Source organism: Pelophylax lessonae (assembly GCF_965119305.1).
Source record: "Pelophylax lessonae genome assembly, chromosome: 4".
Taxonomy (NCBI): domain Eukaryota; kingdom Metazoa; phylum Chordata; class Amphibia; order Anura; family Ranidae; genus Pelophylax; species Pelophylax lessonae.
The window spans coordinates 614,860,815-614,885,226 of NC_138771.1; the positions used below are offsets into that span (position 1 = coordinate 614,860,815).

General features: G+C 42.0%; 1 protein-coding gene across 1 annotated transcript in view; it reads left to right on the forward strand.

Moving 5' to 3' along the window:
* LOC309552834 (A.superbus venom factor 1-like) overlaps nucleotides 1-24,412 on the forward strand; it is a gene marked incomplete at its 5' end in the record, with an annotated part of 218,648 nt that overhangs the window by 100,068 nt on the left and 94,168 nt on the right. Inside the window, 4 exons of the mRNA XM_082253743.1 lie at nucleotides 780-1,052; nucleotides 12,783-12,846; nucleotides 14,075-14,164; nucleotides 19,497-19,697. Of these exons, the coding sequence (XP_082109869.1) occupies nucleotides 780-1,052; nucleotides 12,783-12,846; nucleotides 14,075-14,164; nucleotides 19,497-19,697 (628 nt within the window). The remainder of the gene's footprint in view (nucleotides 1-779; nucleotides 1,053-12,782; nucleotides 12,847-14,074; nucleotides 14,165-19,496; nucleotides 19,698-24,412) is intronic.

A 24,412-nucleotide genomic window follows, 5' to 3' on the forward strand; every position in this document is an offset into this window, starting at 1 on the left:
CTGCACCCCAAAAAGATTGTGTTCACTGCACCCTAAAAGGATTTTGTTCACTGCACCCCAAAAAGATTGTGTTCACTGCAGCCCACACACAGAAAAATGGATGTGGATCACTGACACCTGCCTATCTCCTATCCCACACCACACAGCAATATCGATTGTAGTTTGTAGAACACACTTTCCCTAAAATTCAGCAGCAGCCTCTCCCTAACAGGATTGAGAAGAGATCGTAGATCAAGACTAAGTGCAGACCCCACCCCACACAGCAATATCTATTGTAGTTTGTAGAACACACTGACCCTATAATTCAGCAGACTCTATCCCTAAAATGCCTACAACTCGCCCTGCCTAAACACTCCGACCTGTCCCTCAATTCTATCCGGACACCAATTCGTTTTCCCTGCCTGTCTTTCCCTAATCAGCAGCCAGCACGTATGTGTGCTCTGTCCCTGATCTAAGCAGCAGAATGAAGCCGCTGCGGCTGCCTCGAACTTATAAAGACTTGGTCACATGCTTCAGACGGCCAATCACAGCTACTGATACATTTGCAGGCATGGCTGGGATGGCTTAAGGCACACCAGTTAAACGATTGTTGATTGGCTGTTGAAAGCCCGCCATGAAAAGAGCGCCAAAACATGCAAAACCCGGAAATAAAACGACCGAACACGGATTTTTTACCCGAACATACAGTAAAGTGTCCGTGTCCGTGTTCAGGTAACAAAAATCCAATTATTCGGTACGAACACGAATAATACAGTCCGTGTTCGCTCAACACTAATTAGGACTTTAGCACCATAAAGTATGAACCTAAAAATTTGAATAATTTGGCTATTTTTGTTAACCAGGTCCGTGTGGAGTGGTCCCACAGTCCAGAATTGTGCAGTGTTTTTATCCTGCAGCTTCCATACTATCAAGAAGTAACTATTCAATCGTTTTCATCTGTAAGACTTCCATTTGTCTTTGTCCCAACATCCTTGGGTTACCATAATGTACAAATGAGCGCAACTGCTGGGCCGTATGTCTCAGATGGTATTCGGAAGATGATAAAGGTGGTGGTAAGTAGGAGAGAATGTGGAGGAGTCTGGTTATGCACACGTAAAACATAGCTAAGAAATAACATCCTTCTTTATTATGATTATTCCTAATCCTAATATTCAAATAAATAGGCCCAACATCAGAAACCATGGCTTGTTACTACAAATATTTTGGGCCTTTTACCTTGTTATTGTGCTTGTATTATAATTCAAGCTCTGTAAATTCAACCACAAATTGCTAATTGTAAATACATGCATGCTCTTCCCTGATGTAAAACAAAATCTATCAATATTTAAATTAAATTTCTGATTCAGGGCACATTCCCACTTTTCTTAGTGGGAACTTGCATTCCTGTTTGCAATTTTGTGTGGGTGATTTTTTCACAATTCTGCGTGTCACACATAGGGCAGCATTTAGAATGAATGGCACCCAAATGAGTGTTGTGTGTTTTGCACTCATTGCCACCCAATTTGGCTAAGTGTGAATGGGGCCTCATTATTTCTACCAGTAAAGGGTTTAATCTGTTGTCAGGGTACAGAACTACTGCAATGTCTTTATTTGACCAAATGTTGAAAATAATTGTCTGCCTAAAACACGCCTTTGTTGCTGCTTGAAAACATCCCTTTGCAGAAGCACTGTCCCTTTTTTTCTAGTCTACTCCTCACAGTAATCCAATGGGAGACTTCTTATTAGTATTTCACATCACATTTTCCTTCTTCCATACATAAAAAGGGTCCTTCTTCACATGATTTCCCACACCAGGGCAGAGGGCTTTAGGCCAGGTTCACACATGTGCAGCCGCAGGTTTTCCCTGAATTCGCACCTGAATTGGACCCAAACACGCACCATACCCTTTATCAATCTGGACTGCAACCGCCCTGGACATGTGTGAATCGGCTCCATTGAGAGCTGGTCATACTTTTCTGTCATGCAAATTGGATAAGGGGAAACCCGCATCCAATTCGCATATGTATGAACCCAGCCTCAAAGGTTGCTGGATGACTGTGGCCCATACTCAATCCCCTCAATTTTCTGCTAACCAGATTTACAGAGACACATGAAATGCAATTCCTCAAGTCAGTCAAGGCTAGGGTTGCCAACTGTCAGTAAACTTGCGAAAAGTTTGTAAAATCAGTAATTTTTGCATCTGACCGTGAGTGTTCGTTACAGACGTGCAGACTGAATGTCCATAACGGACATTCACAGGCAGATGCAAAAATTATAGATTTTACAAACTGTTTGTAAATTTACTGACAGTTGGCAACCATGTGGACCTTGACTGACGTGAGGAATTGGGTTTCATGTGTGGTAACAAGTTACCTGAAGATTCGAACCTGGGCCTCTTCCAGGAGTGCACACTCCTCAATTGGGCAGATTGAATGGTCTAGGTCTTAATTTGTTTGTTGACACCAACCTAGGTATTTCCAGGGTCCTGGTTACCTGACCCAGGTTTCCTAATGCACTTGAAGTCCCAGTGATTACATCTGTGTCAGAGAAAGTTTCAATTGGAATTTCTCAGAAGATCACTACAACCAGGTTTGTCTTTGGAAATACAAGTAATGGTTTTGGGACTAGTGAATGGACGACTAGAGTTAAACACAACAGAAAAGCTGCTAAGGGCAAATAAGCAGAAAACTGCAAGGAGAACCTAGGCAAATTGGCTACCAGATGATCTTGGGGTAGACAAACAACCTATGTCAGCGATGTGAAAAAAGTAGAGACTTAGTGGTACCAGCCAAGTCAGCTATAAATAGCGCAATGTGAAAACCTGAATGAGGCTGTGCAGAAAGCGGAAAGTCAGTGGAATCAGATTAACCAGCAGGTGGACAGTCATCAGATTATGATAGACAACTGGTTGGGAACTGATAGGGTCAAAAAACAGGACCTCAGAAGCTGAATAAGGGTAAAGCACCTGCAGAAAAGTGATTAGGTGCAACACTTTTAGAGAGACAAGAGGATACAAAGTCTTTGGAGAAGAGATAGTGCAGATGACTTCTGGAGTGAAAACAGGGTTAAAAGTTTTTGGCAGAGAGTGGGGGTGCAAACCTATTGAAAGAAAGACAGGGTGAAAACATTCTGGAATAACTGGACTCTATTTAAGGTGCATGAACAGTGGGTGCAGGGTGCAAGACTTCTGGGGAAGATTTGCAAGACTTCTGGAGCTCTTTAAAGAGCTGGACATATAGAGCAGTTTCAAAGGCACTAGCTCAGAAACAGAGCTTCGATATAGGGTCTTTGGGCAAGTGTCAGGTAGTGGAACAGCTTTGAGGATTGATCTGGGGTCCCACTTGGCTGAAAAAAAAAAAGAATAAATGGTCATACTCAGGAAGAAGTGGGGATTATTTTTTTCCTGAGAAGAAAGGCTGGAGTGGTAATAGTTTCAAACATGGATTGGAAGCAACCACAGCAGAAGTTGACACAGGAGCAGATTGGGTGATCAGAATTGGCTGCCCACTCATTTCCTGATACATCTGGGTTTGAGTTGTTATTGGGGGGAAGTTCTGAGTGAGGTAACGCCACTGATTTGAGTCTTCTATATTTGAAATATCAGGGAAACAGAAGGCCATAGGTACCTACCAGGAGCCTTGTCCTGTCTAGGAGGCACTTTTGGGGAAGCTGTACCAAAGGGCGGCAAAGGGGTTAAACATATATAGTAAAATAACAAATAGGGTTACACCAATGAAGAAATCAATAAATGCAACCACCCAGCGCCAAAATTAAAAATTAGAATCAAGAGATGTGGAACACAAAACTTGATGGGAATAGCAGCCACTATAAATAGTTAAACAATATATATCATATATGTATGGTAATACATTAATCATACATTAGCAGCGCTTCGGACACCAAATAGATTAGTGTGTATAAAGGACCGAATGTATAATTCACTGTGATGAAACAAAAAAACCATAACATTCAAATCACATAAATCATATTGCAGAAACATTGAATGTGTCATTCACTCTAATAATGTAGAATCAATAACTATCAAGTCCATCAATATCCTGTGCAGACATATAAGGAGAAGAAAAATACAGTCCACTGATTATGTACTGAGACACAATCACAGTGAATGATGATAAAAAGTGAGAGAGATCCGTGTGGCTAGAAACAGATCCGTGTGGCTAGAAACAGATCCGTGTGGCTAGAAACAGTCTTTAAATCTTAAATAAAACTTCACCAGAACCTCGAGGACGATCACCCCCTCATGTAGGAAAACTCACCACTTATACATGTAGTATGGGCCCAATATAAACAGACTTCACGGCACTGACTCCAAAGATATACAAACAGTTCTCATCTCCTCCCTGCGGGTTGGATCTCATAATGGGATAGTAATGCCAGTTGGATCCAGAAATTAAATAAACAATTCATAGTGAAGTCCGTTTAAAAAGTTTATTAAATCAGCCCATACATCCCCTTACACTATGCACTTACAAAAATGTCAAATGTATAAAAACATCAAAGCATAGCTGACCGAGCTTCCGAAGCCTACTCTGTGCTCACCGCTCTCCGTCCTGTGGTGTTCAGCGAGGCGGACAGTCCAGCCATGGCACCCAGCAATACACTACGCTTGAGTGTAATCAGATGTGCAAGCCGCGTGGTCACGCCCTGACGCGTATCGTCATTGATTTCATCAGAGGGCGTGGCCACACGGCACGGCTCGTTTTCTTATTGCACACATCCACTGGGATCAGCCCCTGCAGGAATTAACCCCATATGTGCCTAGTTTCTCTGCATGACATATCTACTTCACCGAATCGCATTCAAAGAAGGATATTACCACGCCAATGCCAGACATACAGTTGCAAGAAAAAGTATGTGAACCCTTTGGAATGATATGGATTTCTGCACAAATTGGTCATAAAATGTGATCTGATCATCATCATCTAAGTCACAACAATAGACAATCACAGTCTCCTTAAACTAATAACACACAAAGAATGAAATACTGAAATGAAAAGAATGAACACTTCATGTAAACATTCACAGTGCAGGTGGAAAAAGTATGTGAACCCTTGGATTTAATAGCTGGTTGAACCTCCTTTGGCAGCAATAACTTCAACCAAATGTTTCCTGTAGTTGCAGATCAGACGTGCACAACGGTCAGGAGTAATTCTTGACCATTCCTCTTTACAGAACGGTTTCAGTTCATCAATATTCTTGGGATGTCTGGTTTAAATCGCTTTCATGAGGTCATGCCACAGCATCTCAATCGGGTTGAGGTCAGGACTCTGACTGGGCCACTTCAAAAGGTGTATTTTCTTCTGTGTAAGCCATTCTGTTGTTGATTTACTTCTATGCTTTGGATCATTGTCCTGTTGCAACACCCATCTTCTGTTGAGCTTCAGCTGGTAGACAGAGATGCTCTTAAGTTCTCCTGCAAAATGTCTTGATAAACTTGGGAATTCATTTTTCCTTCGATGATAGCAATCAGTCCAGGCCCTAACGCAGCAAAGCAGCCCCAAACCATGATGCCCCCACCACCATACTTCACATTTGGGATGAGGTTTTGATGTTGGTGTGCTGTGCCTCTTTTTCGCCACACATAGTGTTGTGTGTTTCTTCCAAACAACTCAACTTTGGTTTCATCTGTCCACAGAATATTTTGCCAGTACTGCTGTGGAACATCCAGGTGCTCTTGTGCAAACTGTAAACGTGCAGCAATGTTTTGTTTGGACAGCAGTGGCTTCCTCTGTTGTATCCTCCCATGAAATCCATTTTTGTTTAGTGTTTTATGTATTGTAGATTCGCTAACAGGGATGTTAGCATTTGCCAGTGACTTTTGTAAGTCTTTAGCTGACACTCTAGGATTCTTCTTCACCTCATTGAGCAGTCTTTGCTGTGCTCTTGCAGTAATCTTTACAGGACAGCCACTCCTAGGGAGAGTTGCAGCAGTGCTGAACTTTCTCCATTTATAGACAATTTGTCTTATCGTGGACTGATGAACAGCGAGGCTTTTGGAGATACTTTTATAACCCTTTCCAGCTTTATGCAAGTCAACAATTCTTAATCGTAGGTCTTCTGAGAGCTCTTTTGTGTGAGGCATCATTCACATCAGTCAGTGCTTCTTGTGAAAAGCAAACCCATAACTGGTGTGTTTTTTTTATAGGGCAGGGCACCTGTAACCAACACCTCCAATCTCATCTCATTGATTGGACTCCAGTTGGCTGACATCTCACTCCAATTAGCTCTTGGAGATGTCATTAGTCTAGGGGTTCACATACTTTTTCCACCTGCACTGTGAATGTTTACATGGTGTGTTCAATAAAAACATGGCAACATTTCATTATTTGTGTGTTATTATTTTAAGCACTTTGATTGTCTATTGTTGTGACTTAGATGATGATCAGATCACATTTTATGACTACTTTGTGCAGAAATCCATTTCATTCCAAAGGGTTCACATACTTTTTCTTGCAGCTGTATATCATCTATTATAAATGATTGTATAACTGAATAATTAAAATCAATAATAAATAAAAAGAAAGAAATTAATACATAAAAAGACAGACCCCACATTAAAGATGTGAAGACTCCACAATAGCACATCAAATTCATCTAAAATTTGTCTTCTGCAGGGCGTCCAATTGTAACGCTCCTGCGTTTTATGTATGATGTGGATTTACAGCTGCAGAAATATTCCACTTCAGTAGTCATGTAGAGAAACGCTGAGACACCAATCCCAACTCCCAAGACTCATCATGTGTGGATGATCTCAATTCAGCAAGTAAATACACACACTCAATAAGATGTTCCTAGAGTGACTTATGTATATAGTAACACAGTGATGATAGGCTGAAGAGACAGGTTGGGTAGAGATGATAGATGGCAGACACTTGAAAGGAAATGTTCTTGAAAGTAAGATAGTAGCAGATGGGATGCAGATAGGTTAGCAATCATGTATGGTAGCAGATGATAGAGTAGCAGGTGAACATACAGGAGAGACCAACCCAGTGCAAGAGCAGATGGTAGTAGGCTCAAGAGCTAGCAATCTTAGATAATGCAGATGTAATAATAGTCCTTAGTATGCAGAGCTAGATAGTGTAAGCTTTAGTATGAAGGTTATAGAGGTTTCCCCTGTGGGGTACTTATCACTAGTAGCAATGTAGCAGAGGAGAGGTTCGGCAAGAGCGGATGATCCGGTAGCGGGATACAGGGATCAGCGCAGCGTGGTTCCGACAGCGAGGTATGCTTGCAAGCATGAGAGCTTCAAGACAGGTTAGCATCAAGGCACAAAGCAGGTTGAACGAACACATGTGAGTGAAAGCTGGTGATTTAAATAGCTGTTCAGTCCGGCGCTCAGTGATGACAGCATCAGTCTTAAAGGTGTATGCGCACCTTTCCAAAAGAGAATGGTGGGGCGCATACACTTAGGAAAAGAGTAATTAGGGTACCCAAAGGTACCAGAACATTACACCAATATCCTTCTCGCAAAGCCAATAAATTTACATAAAATACACAAAATAAAATTAAAAGTCACTAATAAAACAATTCAAATCCAGCTCGACATTTATTCCTTTGGGGTGCAAAGTCTCTGTCAAATATATCCACCTTGTTTCATTCTTTGACAGCTCTCTCACTCTATTGGAGCCTCTCCAAGATTGAGGGGTAATAGCGATACCCAAAAACTTCAGTCCTGTAGGGTCCCCGTTGTGCTTTTTCCTAAAGTGCATCGAAACACTATGATTTTTAAATCCAATACGGATATTACTAATGTGTTCTGATACACGTTTACTCAAAAGCCTTTTTGTGCATCCAATGTACATCAGACCGCACGGACGTTGGAGAGCATACACCACATGGGTGGAGTTACAAGAAATCAACTGGTCTATTATTAAACGCCCTCCCATTTGCAGAAGAGGTGAATTTATTAAGACCCCTAATAGGTGTTGAAATCTGTTTGCAAGAAATACACCTTCTACCTGCATAAAATCCTTTGGTGTCCCAAAACATCAAAGGATGCTTAGGTGGGTCTAAAACTTTCCTCACTAACCTATCAGCCAAAGAAGGAGATTTCCTGTAAATAAAGTTTGGGCGACTTGGCAAAACATTGCACAAAACTTTGTTCATTGTCAGAATTTTCCAATATTTGCAGAAAATATCCTCAACTTCATTATACTGTGCATGATAATTACTGATTAAACTATATTCATGTTTAGTGTCCACTGGTTTGATGCGATCCTCCAAACATGATTCTTGGGTGAGGCCTTTCACTTCATCAATGGCTCTATTGAGTTGAGGTTCATTATAACCCTTTTCCCTAAAGCGTTCCTTCAGAATTTCAGACTGAGATGTATGTGAAGTCTGAATCAAGGGAACAATTCCTCCTAACCCTCATAAATTGGCCTTTGGGGATGTTCCTCAACCATAAAGGGTGGTGGCCACTATATACAGGCAAAAAACTGTTCTTGTCCGTGGCTTTAAAGAAAACTTTAGTGTTAATACGATTCTCACATAGCCAAACGGTCACATCCAAATAATTAACTTGAAAACTGCTCCAATTAAACTGCAAATTGATGCCATTTTCATTATGGTTCAAATCCTCAGCAAAGGATTTAAGAGACCCATCACTACCAACCCAGATAAAGAAGAGGTCATCAATAAATCGTCTGCAGAAGAGCAATTCAGCTCTCTCGGCCTACCAAAGACGACCCAATCCTCCCACTCATGAAAAGATTTGCTATACTTGGCGCACCCTTCTTCTGTGTATAGAAGGAGCCATTATAGCAAAAAAAATTATGTCTTAGACAAAAGTCCAAGACCATACCTAAGAATCTTTTCTGAGTGAATGGGAGGTCCTCTCGCTGGCTAAGGGCCCAATTTAACCATGGGTGCTCTCATCAGAGGCCAGGCCCTCTGATGAAATAAATGACGATACGCATCAGGGCGTGACCACATGGCTTGCATATCTGATTACACACAAGCGTAGTGTCTTGCCGGGTGCCGTGGCTGGACTGTCCTCCTCGCTGAACACCACAGGATGGAGAGCGGTGAGCACAGAATAGGCTTCGGAAGCTCGGTCAGCTATGCTTTGATGTTTTTATTCATTTGGCATTTTTGTAAGTGCATATTGTAAGGGGATGTATGGGCTGATTTAATAAACTTTTTAAACAGACTTCAATATGAATTATTTATTTCATTTCTGGATCCAACTGGCATTACTATCCCATGAGATCCAACCCGTAGGGACAAGATGAGAACTGTTTGTATATCTTTGGAGTCAGTGCCGTGAAGTCTGTTTATATTGGGCCCATACTACATGTATATGTGGTGAGTTTTCCTACATGGGGGGGTGATCGTCCACGAGGTGTGGTGAAGGTTTATTTAAGATTTAAAGACTGTTTCTAGCCACATGGATCTCTCTCACTTTTTATCATCATTCACTGTGATTGTTACATAGTTTGTGAGGCTAAAAAAGACATCAGTCCATCCAGTTCAACCTATGTTGCGCGTGCGTGTTTGCTGTTAACCGTACATTGTATACCCCCTTGTGGTCTTTAAGGTGCCCATCTGATAGTTTTTTCAAACTATGGATGCTCCCTGCTGATACGACTGCCTGTGGAAGCGAATTCCACATCCTTACTGCTCTGACAGTGAAGAACCCCTTACGTATTTTAAGGTTAAACTGTTTTTCCTCTAGTTTTAGTTAGTGGCCACGTGTCTTATTGTATTCCCTTTCTCTAAAAAGTTTGTTCCTTATGCTAGGGTCGCCAGTACAGTATTTGTACATTGATATCATATCCCCCCTCAATCGTCTCTTCTCCAGAGAGAATAAGTTCAGTGCTTATGCTAGGGTCGCCAGTACAGTATTTGTACATTGCTATCATATCCCCCCTCAATCGTCTCTTCTCCAGAGAGAATAAGTTCAGTGCTTTTAGTCTTTCCTCATAGCCGATGCCCTTCATTCCCCTAATTATTTTTGTTGCCCTTCTCTGGACTCTCTCCAGTTCCAGCACATCCTTCCTGAGGACCGGTGCCCAGAACTGGACAGCATACTCCAGATGTGGCCGGACCAGAGTCTTGTAGAGTGGGAGAATAATCTCTTTATTTCTGGAGTGAATCCCCTTTTTTATACATGCCAGTATTCTGTTGGCTTTGCTTGCAGCGGCTTGGCATTGCATGCCACTGCCAAGCCTGTTGTCCACTAGGACCCCCAGATCCTTTTCTACCTTAGATTCACCCAGAGGTTTCCCCCCTAGTGAGTAGCTTGCTTTCGTGTTTCTGATGCCCAAGTGCATTACTTTACATTTTTAAACATTAAACCTCACCTGCCATGTAGTTGCCCACCCCATTATTTTGTTCAGGTCCGCTTATAAGGTTTCCACATCCTGCATAGAAGATATTGGCATGCTTAGTTTAGTATCATCCGCAAATACTGAGATTGTACTAGATATTCCCTCCTCTAGATCATTTATGAATAAATTAAACAGGATTGGTCCCAGGACAGAACCTTGAGGGACCCCACTTTCCTCACCCGCCCAATCCGAGTACTCCCCATTAATCACCACGCTCTGGACTTTCCCCTGGATCCAGTTCTCTATCCAGGTACTCACTCTATGGTCCATACCTACATTCCTTAGTTTGGACACTAAGCGTTTGTGGGGAACAGTTTCAAAGGCCTTTGCAAAGTCCAGATACACCACATCCACAGGCTTACCTTTATCTAGGTGGCAGCTCACTTCATCGTAGAAGGTTAATAGATTGGTTTGGCAAGAACGATTTTTCATGAATCCATGCTGATTACTACTAATAATAACATTTTCATTTCTAAAGTCTTGTATGTGGTCCCTTAACATCCCCTCCAAAATCTTGCAGACTACTGATGTTAGGATGACCGGCCTATAGTTACCAGGGATATATCTCGGCCCTTTTTTAAATATTGGTACATCGTTGGCTTTTTTCCAATCAGCTGGCACCATACCCATCTTTAGACTATCCTTAAAGATCAAGAATAATGGTCTGGCAATCACCTGGAGACACAGACTTTATTGGAGATGAGTTGCAGCTGTTCTTTGGTGGAATATACTTTACACTTGGTACATACAGGCGCATAATGATCAGCCTTTGGTGATGAGTGTCCATTTTGACGGGGGTGTCAATGAGTGACGGTGGAGGTGCACTGGTGTATAGAAGAACTGTATATTTCCATTATATAGTTTAAGGATCTAGTACTTTTGTTGGACTTTATTGTGTATGATTATCCAGCTACTGTGAACTGGACTTTAGTACATTTTCACATTTGCATGCTGCACAATTACTATGTTCATATTTTATCTAATTGTTATATGTCATGTATTCCTTTATGTTATGATTTCAGCGCTGCAGGTGTCACAGTATACTATACTACCTATTTGAATCAGTAACACCTAGTTTATATATTTATAGACATTTTGTTATTGATAGCAGCAGCTCACTGTCAGCTATTGCCATATTTTTGTGTCATTTTTGTTTATATTCATACAGTACATTTAAGCGCTGGGTGAGTGGGTAGTCATATATATATATATTTATATATACTTTCCTACTCCTGGTTTTTATAGATTTCCTTTGTCGTCTTTTATGGGGCCAATGTGTTCTGGCCTCGCTTTCTTACTGTTTATATACTTAAAGAATTTCTTGGGGTTCTTTTTACTCTCTTCCGCTATATGTCTCTCGTGTTCTATTTTAGCTGCCTTGATTTTGCTTTTACATTTCTTATTGCACTCTTTGTAATGCTTGAATGCTGTCAATGACCCCTCAGCCTTGTATTTTTTGAAGGCCTTTTCTTTAGCATTAATATGCATTTTTATGTTGGAGTTTAGCCACCCAGGGTTTAGTTTTGCTCTTTTAAATGTATTTCCCTTTGGAATGCACTGGCCAATCCCTTTGTTTAGTATGCTCTTGAAGCTCCCATTTCTCCTCCATGTTTTTTGTTCCCAGGGTTCTATCCCATTCGATATTTTCTAGCAAAGAGCGCAGTTTTGGGAAATTGTCTCTTTTGAAATTCAGTGTCCTTATATTACCCTTGTGTTTCCTATTTCTATAATTAATACTGAAACTAATTGACCTATGGTCACTGTTTCCTAAGTTGCCCTGTATTTCTATATCCGTGAGCAGGTCTGTATTGTTTGTAATCAGTAGGTCAAGTACCACATTGTTTCTTGTCGGTGCGTTCACTATCTGACCCATAAAATTGTCCTGCAAAACATTTAGGAACTGCCGAGCCTTGGCTGAATGCGCGGTTCCTTCTGACCAGGCTATATCTGGATAATTAAAGTCCCCCATTATAATGACATTTCCCATCCTTGCTGCCAATCCTATCTGTGTCTCAGTACATAATCAGTGGACTGTATTTTTCTTCTCCTTATATGTCTGCACAGGATATTGATGTACTTAATGGTTATTGATTCTACTTTCTATACGATTCTACTCTATTAGAGTGAATGACACATCCAGTGTTTCGGCAATATGATTTTTGTGATTTGAATGTTATGTTTTTTTGTTTCATCACAGTGAATTATACATTCGGTACTTTATACACACGAATCTATTTGGTGTCTGAAGCGCTGCTAATGTATGATTAATTTATTACCATACATATCTGATATATATATAGTGAAATATAGAAATATGCTTTCTTATGATAGATTTTTTAAAATATCTCAAAACTTTATTTAAAAAAAAAGAATGCAAAAGGGAAGTCTGTGCACAACTTTAGGAGGGCTCTTTCCACGGTTGCTTCTCACAGTTACTTTTATTTATTTCAGCCAAAAGGACACCTGGTGCACACTACACAATCAATTATACTTGAGCCAGCTGTGAAAGGAAAAGGTTTGTAATTCATATATTAAATGCAACTCCTTTAAAAATGTTGATTTCATTTTTGCATTATTGCTGGAGTCTGCAAGGGAGGGACAGTGACAAAAAATATTTTTATCAGAGTCTTTATGGGATAAAAAAAGCCAAAAATTAAATTAACCCACTGGTATTTACCCAAAACCAAAATAACATGACTGTCCTTTAAATCATTCTTGTGCTTTGCTCATGCAGGGCAATAAAACAGGTCTGCTTTATTCCCACCCCTGAGCAATATATACTCACCTTATCTTGCTTTCCTCATCATATTGTTAAGATATTGGAAACAATGGAATGGAGGAGATTGTTGTCAATCAATCAATTTGACAATGTTGATGCTTGATCCTTGACCCTGTGTTTTCAAATGGGCCTGGGGAGAATTCTCATAACATAACCAACATTTGGTGTGAGCTGAAGCAAACGCAGAGTTGCTACTCTTCCTTTCCATTTTCTGAATGGCAAGGCAGCAAAGGAAATGTGAGTATGTGCAACTGGGGAGGGCAGCATTAAAATCAACCAGTTGCTTTGCCTGGTATAAAAGCAATGCTGCCTTCATTACATATATTTCCCTTATTCCCAGTACATTCAGTAGACTTTTTTACTCCCTCTTTAACTGAGAAGTGTGTGGCCAGATGGAGGTGCTGGAGGTAAGGGGAACACTGTTCAGCCCCTGCTGCCTTTCTCGACTTTATCGGCAATAACCTCTACTCTGACACACAGTTTGACGTGGAATTGTAATGTCATTTTTCTAGTAAGCCAATTGGTGGGATGAAACTTCTGGAAGCCCAGGGGCCAGGTATTGATTAACCAAATTCTCTGGGTTAGTTCTTCTGTATGATTTTACCCATGACTAATCTCCATGCTGTGTGTGAGTATATTGGGTGTAAAGATATTTTGAACACTCTAAGACAGGGATATGCAAACTGTGGCCCTCCAGATGTTGCAGAACTACAAGTCCCATGAGGAACAGCAAGACTCTGATAGCCACAAGCATGATACCCAGGTAGGCAGAGGCATTATGGGACTTGTAGTTTTGCAACAGCTGGAGGGTCACAGTTTGCATACCCCTGCTCTAAGATAATTCAATATTAACGTGCATGTAGCTTTGGTATGGCAGTACATTGTGTGCTCCATTGTGATGACACAACACATAGTTTTTTTGTCTTGTAAGAAGCCAAGACTGATTTGTGGAGTTCTTCTACAGATGGTGTGCAGGTTGAAAAAATGACAGCACTGGATTCCGCAGACAACATTGACCATAAAGCAAACATTTACACAACTTTCACAATGCAAGGTAAGCAATGCTTTATGTGGATTCCAATTATTCAAGCCTATAATAATAATAAATGTATAAGCACATTTACAGCTCAATTGAGCTATTAGGAGCAATTGTGTTGGTTGGTGTATATAGGGGTTGTGGTGCATCCAAGTTCTCCTGATGTCTCAAAACATAATGACAAGCTTACAATACTGTATGTAGTTTTTGGTTAAAAGTTTAGCTATCTTGTCAAGTTCAGGAAGAAGTGTAGTTACACACATCTCTTCAATGTGTTTTTTGAAGAGTTTTTTTCTGTTCCTTGCTGCACAGGGGTGTTCCTCACTCTTTCCAGTCTTTTTCTTGAGGCTGATTGCAGAATTATATTTCTCTACCCTAGATCTTACATCTGTAACATCTTACAGTCAACATGTCAGAATTTCTGTAGATCTTCTTTGTGAACAAGATATTTTTTTTTTTTTTTTATATATATATTTTTTATTAGAATTTTGCAAAATACAGGAGGCAAGAACAAAGCAAGGGAAGTAACATTCTTGCAGATATAACATCACAAATACATAAACTAAATCATCGTAACTCAATGAATCTAGAAAGTGAGAGGGGGGAAATAAAGGGGGGATCAGGGAGGTTGGGACGAGAGGGGGGGGGGGGGGTAGAGCTCACACGTTGCCATGTTAGGAACAAAAGTTCAAAGTACATTCTTGCTGTACCGGAAGGAACAATTGATGGAATCCACTGATTAAGAAAAGCATAGTCTATGAAAGCTTGCCGATGTTTGCAGAAACGTTTATAGGAGGGGAGGTGGTTGAAATCCGTAGTTACTCTTTCTCTGTGTAGCAGCAAAGTTAATTCCTGTTTGACTTGAGGGACGGAGGGATATGGCATTGGGATCCAGTTCTTCAGGATGGCTCATTGAGCAGAGAGGAGACATATAAGAATCCAGTCTTTGCTGGAAAAGTGAATTGGTGCTGACCAGGTGAGGATTTGTTTGTCCCAGTATCCGAAGATTAGTAGGAGGGGGTCTTTTGGAAGATGTAATAGAGTGACACAATGGATGAAGGAGATCACTTGGTCCAAAAATGTTGAGATAAAGGAGCAGAATTCCCCTGTGAAGCCGCCTGGACCGGGATCTTTGTTGGAAGCAAGGTGCGATATGGTGGTAACTAGTTTGGCCGCTGTAATAGGAGCATTGAGGGAATCTATTTGAGCCGATGTAAGCCTGGGGAGGGCCAGTTTGTCTAAAAAACGTTGTGCGGCTGTCGTGTCCATGGGATCAGGGGCAAAACGGGAAGAGTAGATTTGTTACATAATTTTTGCGACGCCATCAGGGGTTCTTTCAATATTGCCCGTAAAATCTTTCAAGGCTGTGATGTGAGTGGGGGTGTAAGGGCCCCTGGAGAGCCGGGCTAGGAGTTTACCTGCCTTATTGCCATGTTTAAAGAACATAGCATCAGTATGTGTACGCTTTGTGATTTCCAATTCTTGTGCCCAGGTGTCGAAATCATGTTTAGTCTCGTGCCATAGGCTTTTGTTCGTGTAGGAGGGGTCACTGCTGAGCATATGTTGAGCCTTTTGGAGGTTGGCGCTGGCCAGCTTATATTTAGTTAAAGCCGATCTCTTGTGGAAAACCGCTTAGGCAATTGTTTTGCCTCTGAGAAAAGATTTTGCTGCGTCACAGAAGAGATTGAGGTTGTCCTTGTGTGAGGCATTATTGGTGGAGTATTCTTCCTAAGCTTAGGAAATATACATTTTAAAGTTTGCGTTTCGAGAGAGAAAAGTCAGGAAGTGCCAGGTGGAATTACCGGACTTGGAGTTTGTATAGTTGAGAGTGACAGATACAGGAGCGTGGTCAGATATGACTATTCTATCGATATCCAACGCAGATATGGAGGAGATGATATTATCCGTGCAGAATATGTAGTCGATCCTAGTGAAGACATTGTGAGGGTTGGAGTAAAAGGTATACTTCCTGTCAACAGGGTGGAAGAGTCTCCAGGCGTCTAGGAGGTGGAAGGAAACCATGGTGGAGCTAAGAAGTGTGGGAGATGCGGATACTGGGTTGCGAGTGGATGGTTTGGGGGGGAAGCACTCATAGGATTCATGGAAGATGCAATTGAAATCGCCGCCCACTACATGTGGGAGGTTAGGGTGTTGTAAGAGTCTGTTGGAGAGGTCAGTAAAGTATTGAGAGTTGGGGGTATTTGAGGCATAAATGTTGGATACGAGGAGGTCCCTGTCATATATACGGATGTGGGATGAGACAAAGCAGCCAACTTCATCAGTGTCCGTCGAGAGAATTTAGCAAGGGAGGTTTTTGTGTATTAGAATTAAGACCCCTGCTTTTTGCCCCACCGCATCAGAACCGACGACCGTGCCCACCAAGAGTTTTTTCAGTCTATGGAAATCTGATGAAGTCAGGTGAGTTTCCTGCGGAAGGGCTATGTCGGTTTTCAACCGTTTAAGGTGGCGAAGAACCTTAGTGCGTTTAGTAGGGGATCGTAGTCCCTTGATGTTCCATGAGACTATTTTCATGTAAAGTCATGTGAGAGAGACATCTGGGCTGGGCGTGTTGGATGACATGGGGGATTGGCAAGCAAATTTGAGGTAGCTGTGGGCCAAATAAGGAGGGAGAGTAAGTGGAGCAAGAAATAAACCGGATAGGTGGATGTAAGCAAAGGGGGGTAGGTACGGCAGGGCAGGATGAGGTGAGGGAGGGAAGAAAACAATAAAAACAAAATCACATGGAGAACACAATAGTCATTAAACTTCAGCTCTGGTGCAGCCGCGAGCCCAAACCGAGTGTGAGTTAACCCCGGGCTGGGTAATGAACACACTAAGAGAAGGAAGGTGGCCCGGTCTGACAGCCTGGTGATGCCAGGGACAGCAAGAAGAGAATATAGCAATATAAACCAAAACAAACCTGGACGTAGAGAATAGTGACATCATAACAGAACAGATGGCATCACCAGGTTGTTAGAAAGTGTTTGCAATCGTAGCCAACAGTGGCTGTCAGGGTCCTGTAAAAAATAAACAAATCATCAAAATCCTCACATAGAGGATCAATGCTGGTTGTGCGGGGTAGCGGGACCTGAGAATCTTAAGCGTTTGGGGGATTCTTTGCGTGGGCTGTGTTGATCCAATTGGTGAGCAAGTGGTGGAGCTTGGGTGGATGGTATGTTGGAAGTATCGGTCGATGTGGAGCGCAGCTGGGTTTCCGCTGCGGAGGGATCCTGGAAGGTAATTTGTTCACCGTTAGGTGCCTTAAAGCGAAGAATTTTGGGCAACGCCAGGGTGAACTTTACATGGCGGTGGAATAATTCGGAGCAGATGTGCTGGAAGGCTTTGTGTTCTTTGGAGACTTCGCTTGAGTAGTCTGCAAAAATCTAAATTTTTAAGCCATCCATCATAAGGCATAAGGGAGGTAGATTGCCTGTATTTCTGAAGAATAAGAGATTTGTCAGCATAGTTAAGGAATTTGGCAATAATGGGACGTGGTGTGGTGCGTTCAGAGGAGGGAGAGCCTAGCCGGTGAGCACGTTCCACGATGCATGGATTGGCAAGACCCAGGGCCTTTGGTACACCTGTGGAGCAGAAATGAGTGATATCTTTGGATTGCAGCGATTCTGGTATGCCAACAAAACACAGATTACTGCGCCTGGACATATTTTCGAGGTCTTCAAGCTTTTGCATTATATATTGGTTGGTTTTATCTTATAAAAAAACACAAAAAATAGGGTAAGGGATAAGAGAGACCTTGAACTCCCCAGTATAGAGGTACTCAATGGCAAGGGGATGGGGAAACGGGAGGAGATTTTCTGGATTTTAGGGTACCAGTAGCTACTAATAATAAGATAGAGTATAATTTAAAAAGACATATCTTTATTACATATGAAAATTAGAACAGAGCCAACACATGTGAAAATAGCAATCAATGGTTACAAACATTCAAGTAGCTAATCATACTTGGAAAATAATAACACAGAGACTATGGAGAGTAGTCGGAATGTCTCCACAGAAAATAGAATCTGGAAGTTGGTACCTATATAAATTTGATCACCAAAGGCACCTAATACTGGTTTTATCTTATCTCTGTTCAGTAACTTGAGCCTGGTAGAGCTCATCCTCAATACTGGAGATCCTATGTTCCACCTCATTAAGGCAGGAGGTATGTTCCCCAAGCTCCTGTGTCAATAGCTGCATTGCAGCAGTGATCGCTTTCTCCACAGAGGCTGTGATAGTAGGGGTCAAGAAAACAGCCACTGCTTGGGTAATTTGCTGGGTATGATAGTCCCCTTGTGTTGGGGGAAGTGGGGGAGGGACCGCCACTCACCTCCATCGCAGATTCTTACGCAGCAGCGCGAGACAAGGCCTGCATCCCCGGGCTCAATTTGTTGGGCGAGTAGGAGTGATCGCCCGCCGCCCTTCTCCAGATACCGCTCCATGGTTTTAATGCTTCCATTAGAAAAGCCATCCAAGGAACATCCCGTTTTCCTCATGGGATCTCCATAATGAAGTCTAGACTTTGCAACGCAACTTTAAGTCCAAAAGTACTATTTTAGTAGATTCCTTTTAATTAGTTACAGCTAAAAAATAAAACAAAAAAAAAATTAAATTAAAGGCAGCATTTATGACCTGTACATAAAATATGGTCAATAATGTACAAAAAACTCTGTATCTATAAAAAGGAATATATGAGCAAGAATGGGCAAAATTACAGGATCACTTTCTTGGGCACCCCACTACTCACTGATACCTTTGTTACACTCTAATAATCTTCCATTTATCCACACTCATACTGTAATATACCCTGTACTTCCAGGTATAGGGTAGCATGTAACTTTCCTCCTTTCAGATGCAGTGCCCAGGACTAATTGACCAATCACCAGAGCTAAACACTGTAACTTGGGGGTAGGGAGAAGCCATTCGTGATCTCTAATATGAAAGGCACATAGCATATGCAGGGTTTAGAGAGATTCAAGGTAGTATGGGGAAAGTAAGTATCTGTGTGAAATGGAAGGGAATGGAAGGGGAAGGGTGGGAAATGGAAGGGAAGGGAGGGGGAAGGGGGAGACTATCAACAGAACCTGTCAATTTTCTCTTTTGGAATCAAGTAAAACTACTCTTTACAATATTATGAAGTGTGCTTTTTGAAAACATGCAGTGGCTTCTCTTTGAATACCCAAGATTGAGAAGACTTGAAGGCCAAGCCTTGATAGGTTCCTTAAATCTTTCTATTATGCTGTGTGAAATACTCAAAAACAGAAATTTTAAGACATTTTTCAAATTGTTGTGTATATATGGTATGTGGTACATTAAGTATATATGTATTTATGTTTTAATAATGTTCTAGCTTCTACCTTAATTGAGACGGTGAAGACTGTAGATGGAGCCCACTTGAATCACCTGATCAAAGAGGTGAAAGGAAATGGAGAAAGCAACATGGTGGCTCTGACTGCCCCTGTGATAGCGGGTTTTTATTTGGACACTACCAACCAATGGAGCAAATTACAAATGAACCTCATGGATGACGCCATCCAGCATGTACAATCTGGTGAGAGTCTTGGTGTTGTAGTGTTAATAGAAATATTGGAACAATTCCTTACTTTTGTTTACAGTAAGCTTTTAGATTCAGTGAGTAGAAGAAAACCTAATAATCCACAGCAGATTTTTTTTTTGGCCTATGAAAACTCTAAAGGTCTACTTGTGTTAGGGAAGTTTTTATCATTTACATTATTTGCATATGTAGCGCCGTCCCCGTTAGGGCCACTGGAAGATGACTGACCCCAATGATTGCCCTGACTTTACAAGCTTCCCGACACCTCTGACACCCTGGTTTCGGACATATTTCAAAGTGATAATGCAATTACACAGACACCAGACTGTAGCAAAGTAAATAAGTATTTTACTTAACCACTTGCCTACTGTGCACTTAAACACCCTTCCCATCCAGGCCAATTTTCAGCTTTCAGCGCTGTCACACTTTGACTGACAATTGCGCGGTCATGCTACACTGTACCCATTTGAAATTTTTATCATTTTTTTCACACAAATAGAGCTTTCTTTTGGTGGTATTTAATCATCTCTGGGTTTTTTATTTTTTACAAAAAAAAAAGAATAAAGACAGAAAATTTTGAAAAAAAAAAAAAAGTTTCTTATTTTCTGTGAGTAAATTTTGAAAATAAATTTTTCTCCTTCACTGAAGGGCGCTGATGAGGCGGCACTGATGGGCACTGATAGGCTGCACTTATGGGCACTGATGAGGCGGCACTTATGGGCACTGATGAGGTGGCACTTATGGGCACTGATGAGGAGGTACTAATATGCCGCAATGATGAGCACTGATAGGCGGCACTGATAGGTGGCACTGATAGGCGGCACTGATAGGCGGCACTGATAGGCGGCACTGATAGGCGGCACTGATAGGCGGCACTGATGAGCACTGATAGGTGGCACTGCTGGGCACTGAGAGGTGGCACTGCTGGGCACTGAGGTGGCACTGCTGGGCACTGAGAGGCGGCACTGGCGGGCGGCACTGCTGGGCACTGAGAGGCGGCACTGATGGGCACTGGCGGATGGCACTGATGGACACTGACGGGTGGCACTGATGGGCAGCACTGATGGGCAGCACCATCAGTGCCCACACTCAGTGCCCATAGTGCTGCCAGTCAGTGCTTATCAGTGCCTAGATGAGCAGGCACTGATGGGCACTGACTGGCAGCACTATGGGTACTGATTGTGGGCATTGATGGGGACACTGATGGCGGGCACTGTGGGCACTGATGGGGGGGCACCAGTGTGTATGTTTTTACCTTGTAGTAATCAGGGCACTGGTGATCAGTGCCCTGATTACATGTCTCTTTGTCCCTGGCGCTGTGCAGCTCTCCCTCCTTCCTCACACTGCAAGCTCCGTGTGAGGAAGGAGCGCCGGTGATGAGAGATGATCTCATATGTTTACATATGAGATCATCTCTCATTGGATGATCCGATCACGTGGTGAATGGCCGCTGTGATTGGCCATTCACCACGATCTGTGATCGGCCGTGTCCAAGGGACACGGCCGACACAGATTCTCCCCGCTGCGCGCTCGCGGGAGCGCGCGGGGGGCGTGTCACTGGGAGGCCGTTTAAAAACGGCCTCCCGAAAATTCGAGTCCGCGCTGCAGCCGTATATAGGCTGTAGCGCGGATGGCAAGTAGTTAAGATTCTTAAAGCAGATAAGAACAAGTATGGCTTAGGCAAATATCTTTCAGTGTTAAACTCTTACTCTTGGTAAATATGTTAAGGGTATGCAATGTAAAGTAAATCACAATAAGTCAAACAGTAGTAACCAGTAGGCCCTGAGCAAATCTATAACCCCAGGTATAAAAGGGAAGAGAATGACCTTTTATGTTAGACTGCTACCTTCAAATATTGAGACCATGGGCCCAACACGTTGCTAGCAATCCAATCATTAATATGAAGAGAGTTCCCCTAAATTTGTGCAGATATTGTGCACAGAGTCCTTTAGGTGGGAGGAGAATGGAGATTGGAGCAGTTCTTGTGGTGTAGATGTTCAGTGTCTTCATCTAGCTCAACAAGGGCCCTGAAGGATTACTGTGCATTGGCGACCAGCAACAGAAAATAGCATGTGCATTTAGTTTCCCTTTTGAGGCTTTATTGTAAAGAGATGGGTTAAAGGTGTCTGGATGCAGTGTTTTTGTGGGCTTTACAAAGGATGGGCTTCTGCCGCTCACCATCCTATTCCCTTGAGCCTTGTTATCAAAATAGGACTTAGGATGTCCCTGAACAGGCTCTTGAAGAATCCTGAATAGTGCCTGGCTGTGCACCTACAGTAGTGGTGCTGGGATTCTTCTGTAATCGTACTGGTGATGATGAGAGTGATTCCTGACAGTCACTAAGCTGACAGGAAGCTGGCAAAGGTGGATCTGCTTGCTCACTCACCGGAGGCTCTCAACACCGCCTAGGCTGTGGCGTTTGCTCACATTCCCTGGAACGGATGGGTACCTGCTCTCAGCTGAAGGCCATGGTGCCAAGAGAAAGACATCTCCCCGAACCAGGCTATTTAAGTCCTCACCCAGAATTCTTCTCTCTCTCTCCCTGCCGGCTAGAACTTGTAGTCTGCAACAGTCTGGCTCCAATACAAATCCTTGCTACTCGGACCACATATCCCACAATTCCCTACTCGGACCACATATCCCACAATTCCCCGCTCTCAGTTGTGGTCTCTGCTTGCTCTGTATTCAGGATATGATGACACAGTGTTTAGGCTGAACAATAGAGGGAAACAGGCTCACTGCAGCTGGTGTTACAGAATATCCCATGATGAGTAAATGAAGAGAATCCAACCTAGCTCCAGACATTTAAAACTATATGTTTTTTGTTTGAAATTTTTTTTTTAAAGTTTATTAAGCAATATTACTAATAAGAAAGCCCATTACTAGTTGCATACATTGGCTGCCATATCTGATATACAGTGGGGATCGAAAGTTTTGGGACCCCAGGTAAAAAATTGTATTAATGTGCATAAAGAAGTCAAGGAAAGATGGAAAAATCTCCAAAAGGCATCAAATTACAGATTAGACATTCTTATAATATGTCAGCAAAAGTTAGATTTTATTTCCATCATTGACACTTTCAAAATTACAGAAAACAAAAAAATGGTGTCTGCAAAAGTTTGGGCACCCTGCAGAATTTATAGCATGCACTGCCCCCTTTGCAAGGCTGAGACCTGCCAGTGTCATGGATTGTTCTCAATCATCTTCTGGGAAGACCAGGTGATGTCAATCTCAAAGGTTTTAAATGCCCAGACTCATCTGACCTTGCCCCAACAATCAGCACCATGGGATCTTCTAAGTAGTTGTCTAGAAAACTGAAACTGAAAATAGTTGACACTCACAAAGCTGGAGAAGGCTATAAGAAGATAGCAAAGCATTTTCAGATAGATGTCAATATCCTCTGTTCGGAATGTAATTAAGAAATGGCAGTCATCAGGAACAGTGGAAGTTAAAGCAAGGTCTGGAAGACCAAGAAAAACAATTCAAAACCCACGTTTGACAGCACAATCCCTCCAGAAAGATCTGGCAGACACTGGAGTTGTGGTACACTATTCCACTATAAAGAGATACTTGTACAAATATGGTCTTCATGGAAGAGTCATCAGAAGAAAACGTTTTCTACGTCCTCACCACAAAAATCAGCGTTTGAACTTTGCAAATGAACATATAGACAAGTCTGATGCATTTTGGAAACAAGTTCTGTGGACCGATGAGGTAAAAATTTAACTTTTTTGGCCGGAATGAGCAAAGGTACGTTTGGAGAAGAAGGGGCACAGAATTTAATGAAAAGAACCTCTGTCCAACTGTTAAGCATGGGGGTGGATCAATCATGATTTGGGGTTGTATTGCAGCCAGTGGCACAGGGAACATCTCACGAGTAGAAGGAAAAATGGATTCAATAAAATTTCAGCAAATTTTGGATGGTAACTTGATACCATCTGTGAAAAAGCTGAAGTTAAAGAGAGGATGGCTTCTACAAATGGATAATAATCCTAAACACACCTCGAAATCCACGGGGGATTACATCAAGAGGCGTAAACTGAAGGTTTTGCCATGGCCTTCACAATCTCCTGACCTCAACATAATTGAAAATCTATGGATAGATCTTAAAATAGCAGTGCGTGACAGACAGCCCAGAAATCTCAAACAACTGGAAGACTTTTGTAAGGAAGAATGGGCAAAGATACCTCAAACAAAAATTGAAAGACTCTTGGCTGGCTACAAAAAGCGTTTACAAGCTGTGATACTTGCCAAAGGGGGCAGTACAAGATATTAACTCTGCAGGTTGCCCAAACTTTTGCAGACGCAATTGTTTTTGTTTTCTGTTATATTGAAAGTGTAAATGATGGAAATAAAATCTAACTTTTGTTAACATATTATAAGAATGTCTAATCTGTAATTTGATGCCTTTTGGAGATTTTTCTATCTTTCCTTGGCTTCTTTATGCACATTAATACAAATTTTTACCTGGGGTGCCCAAATTTTCGATCCCCACTGTACCATATTTATCATACATATCTGGATTTGGCTGCTAGAAACAAGCATGGAAGGAGGTCACATGCTCCCCCATACCTGGAGGTGTTGGAATTTCAGGAGTGGTAAAGGAATGCTTCTGAGTATAGGGTGTCTGGGTGCTTTGCAGGGACACTGTCATTTGCCTTACATGGGCAAGTTGACAGTGTCTTTTTAAATAAGGATGACCATTTGGTTAT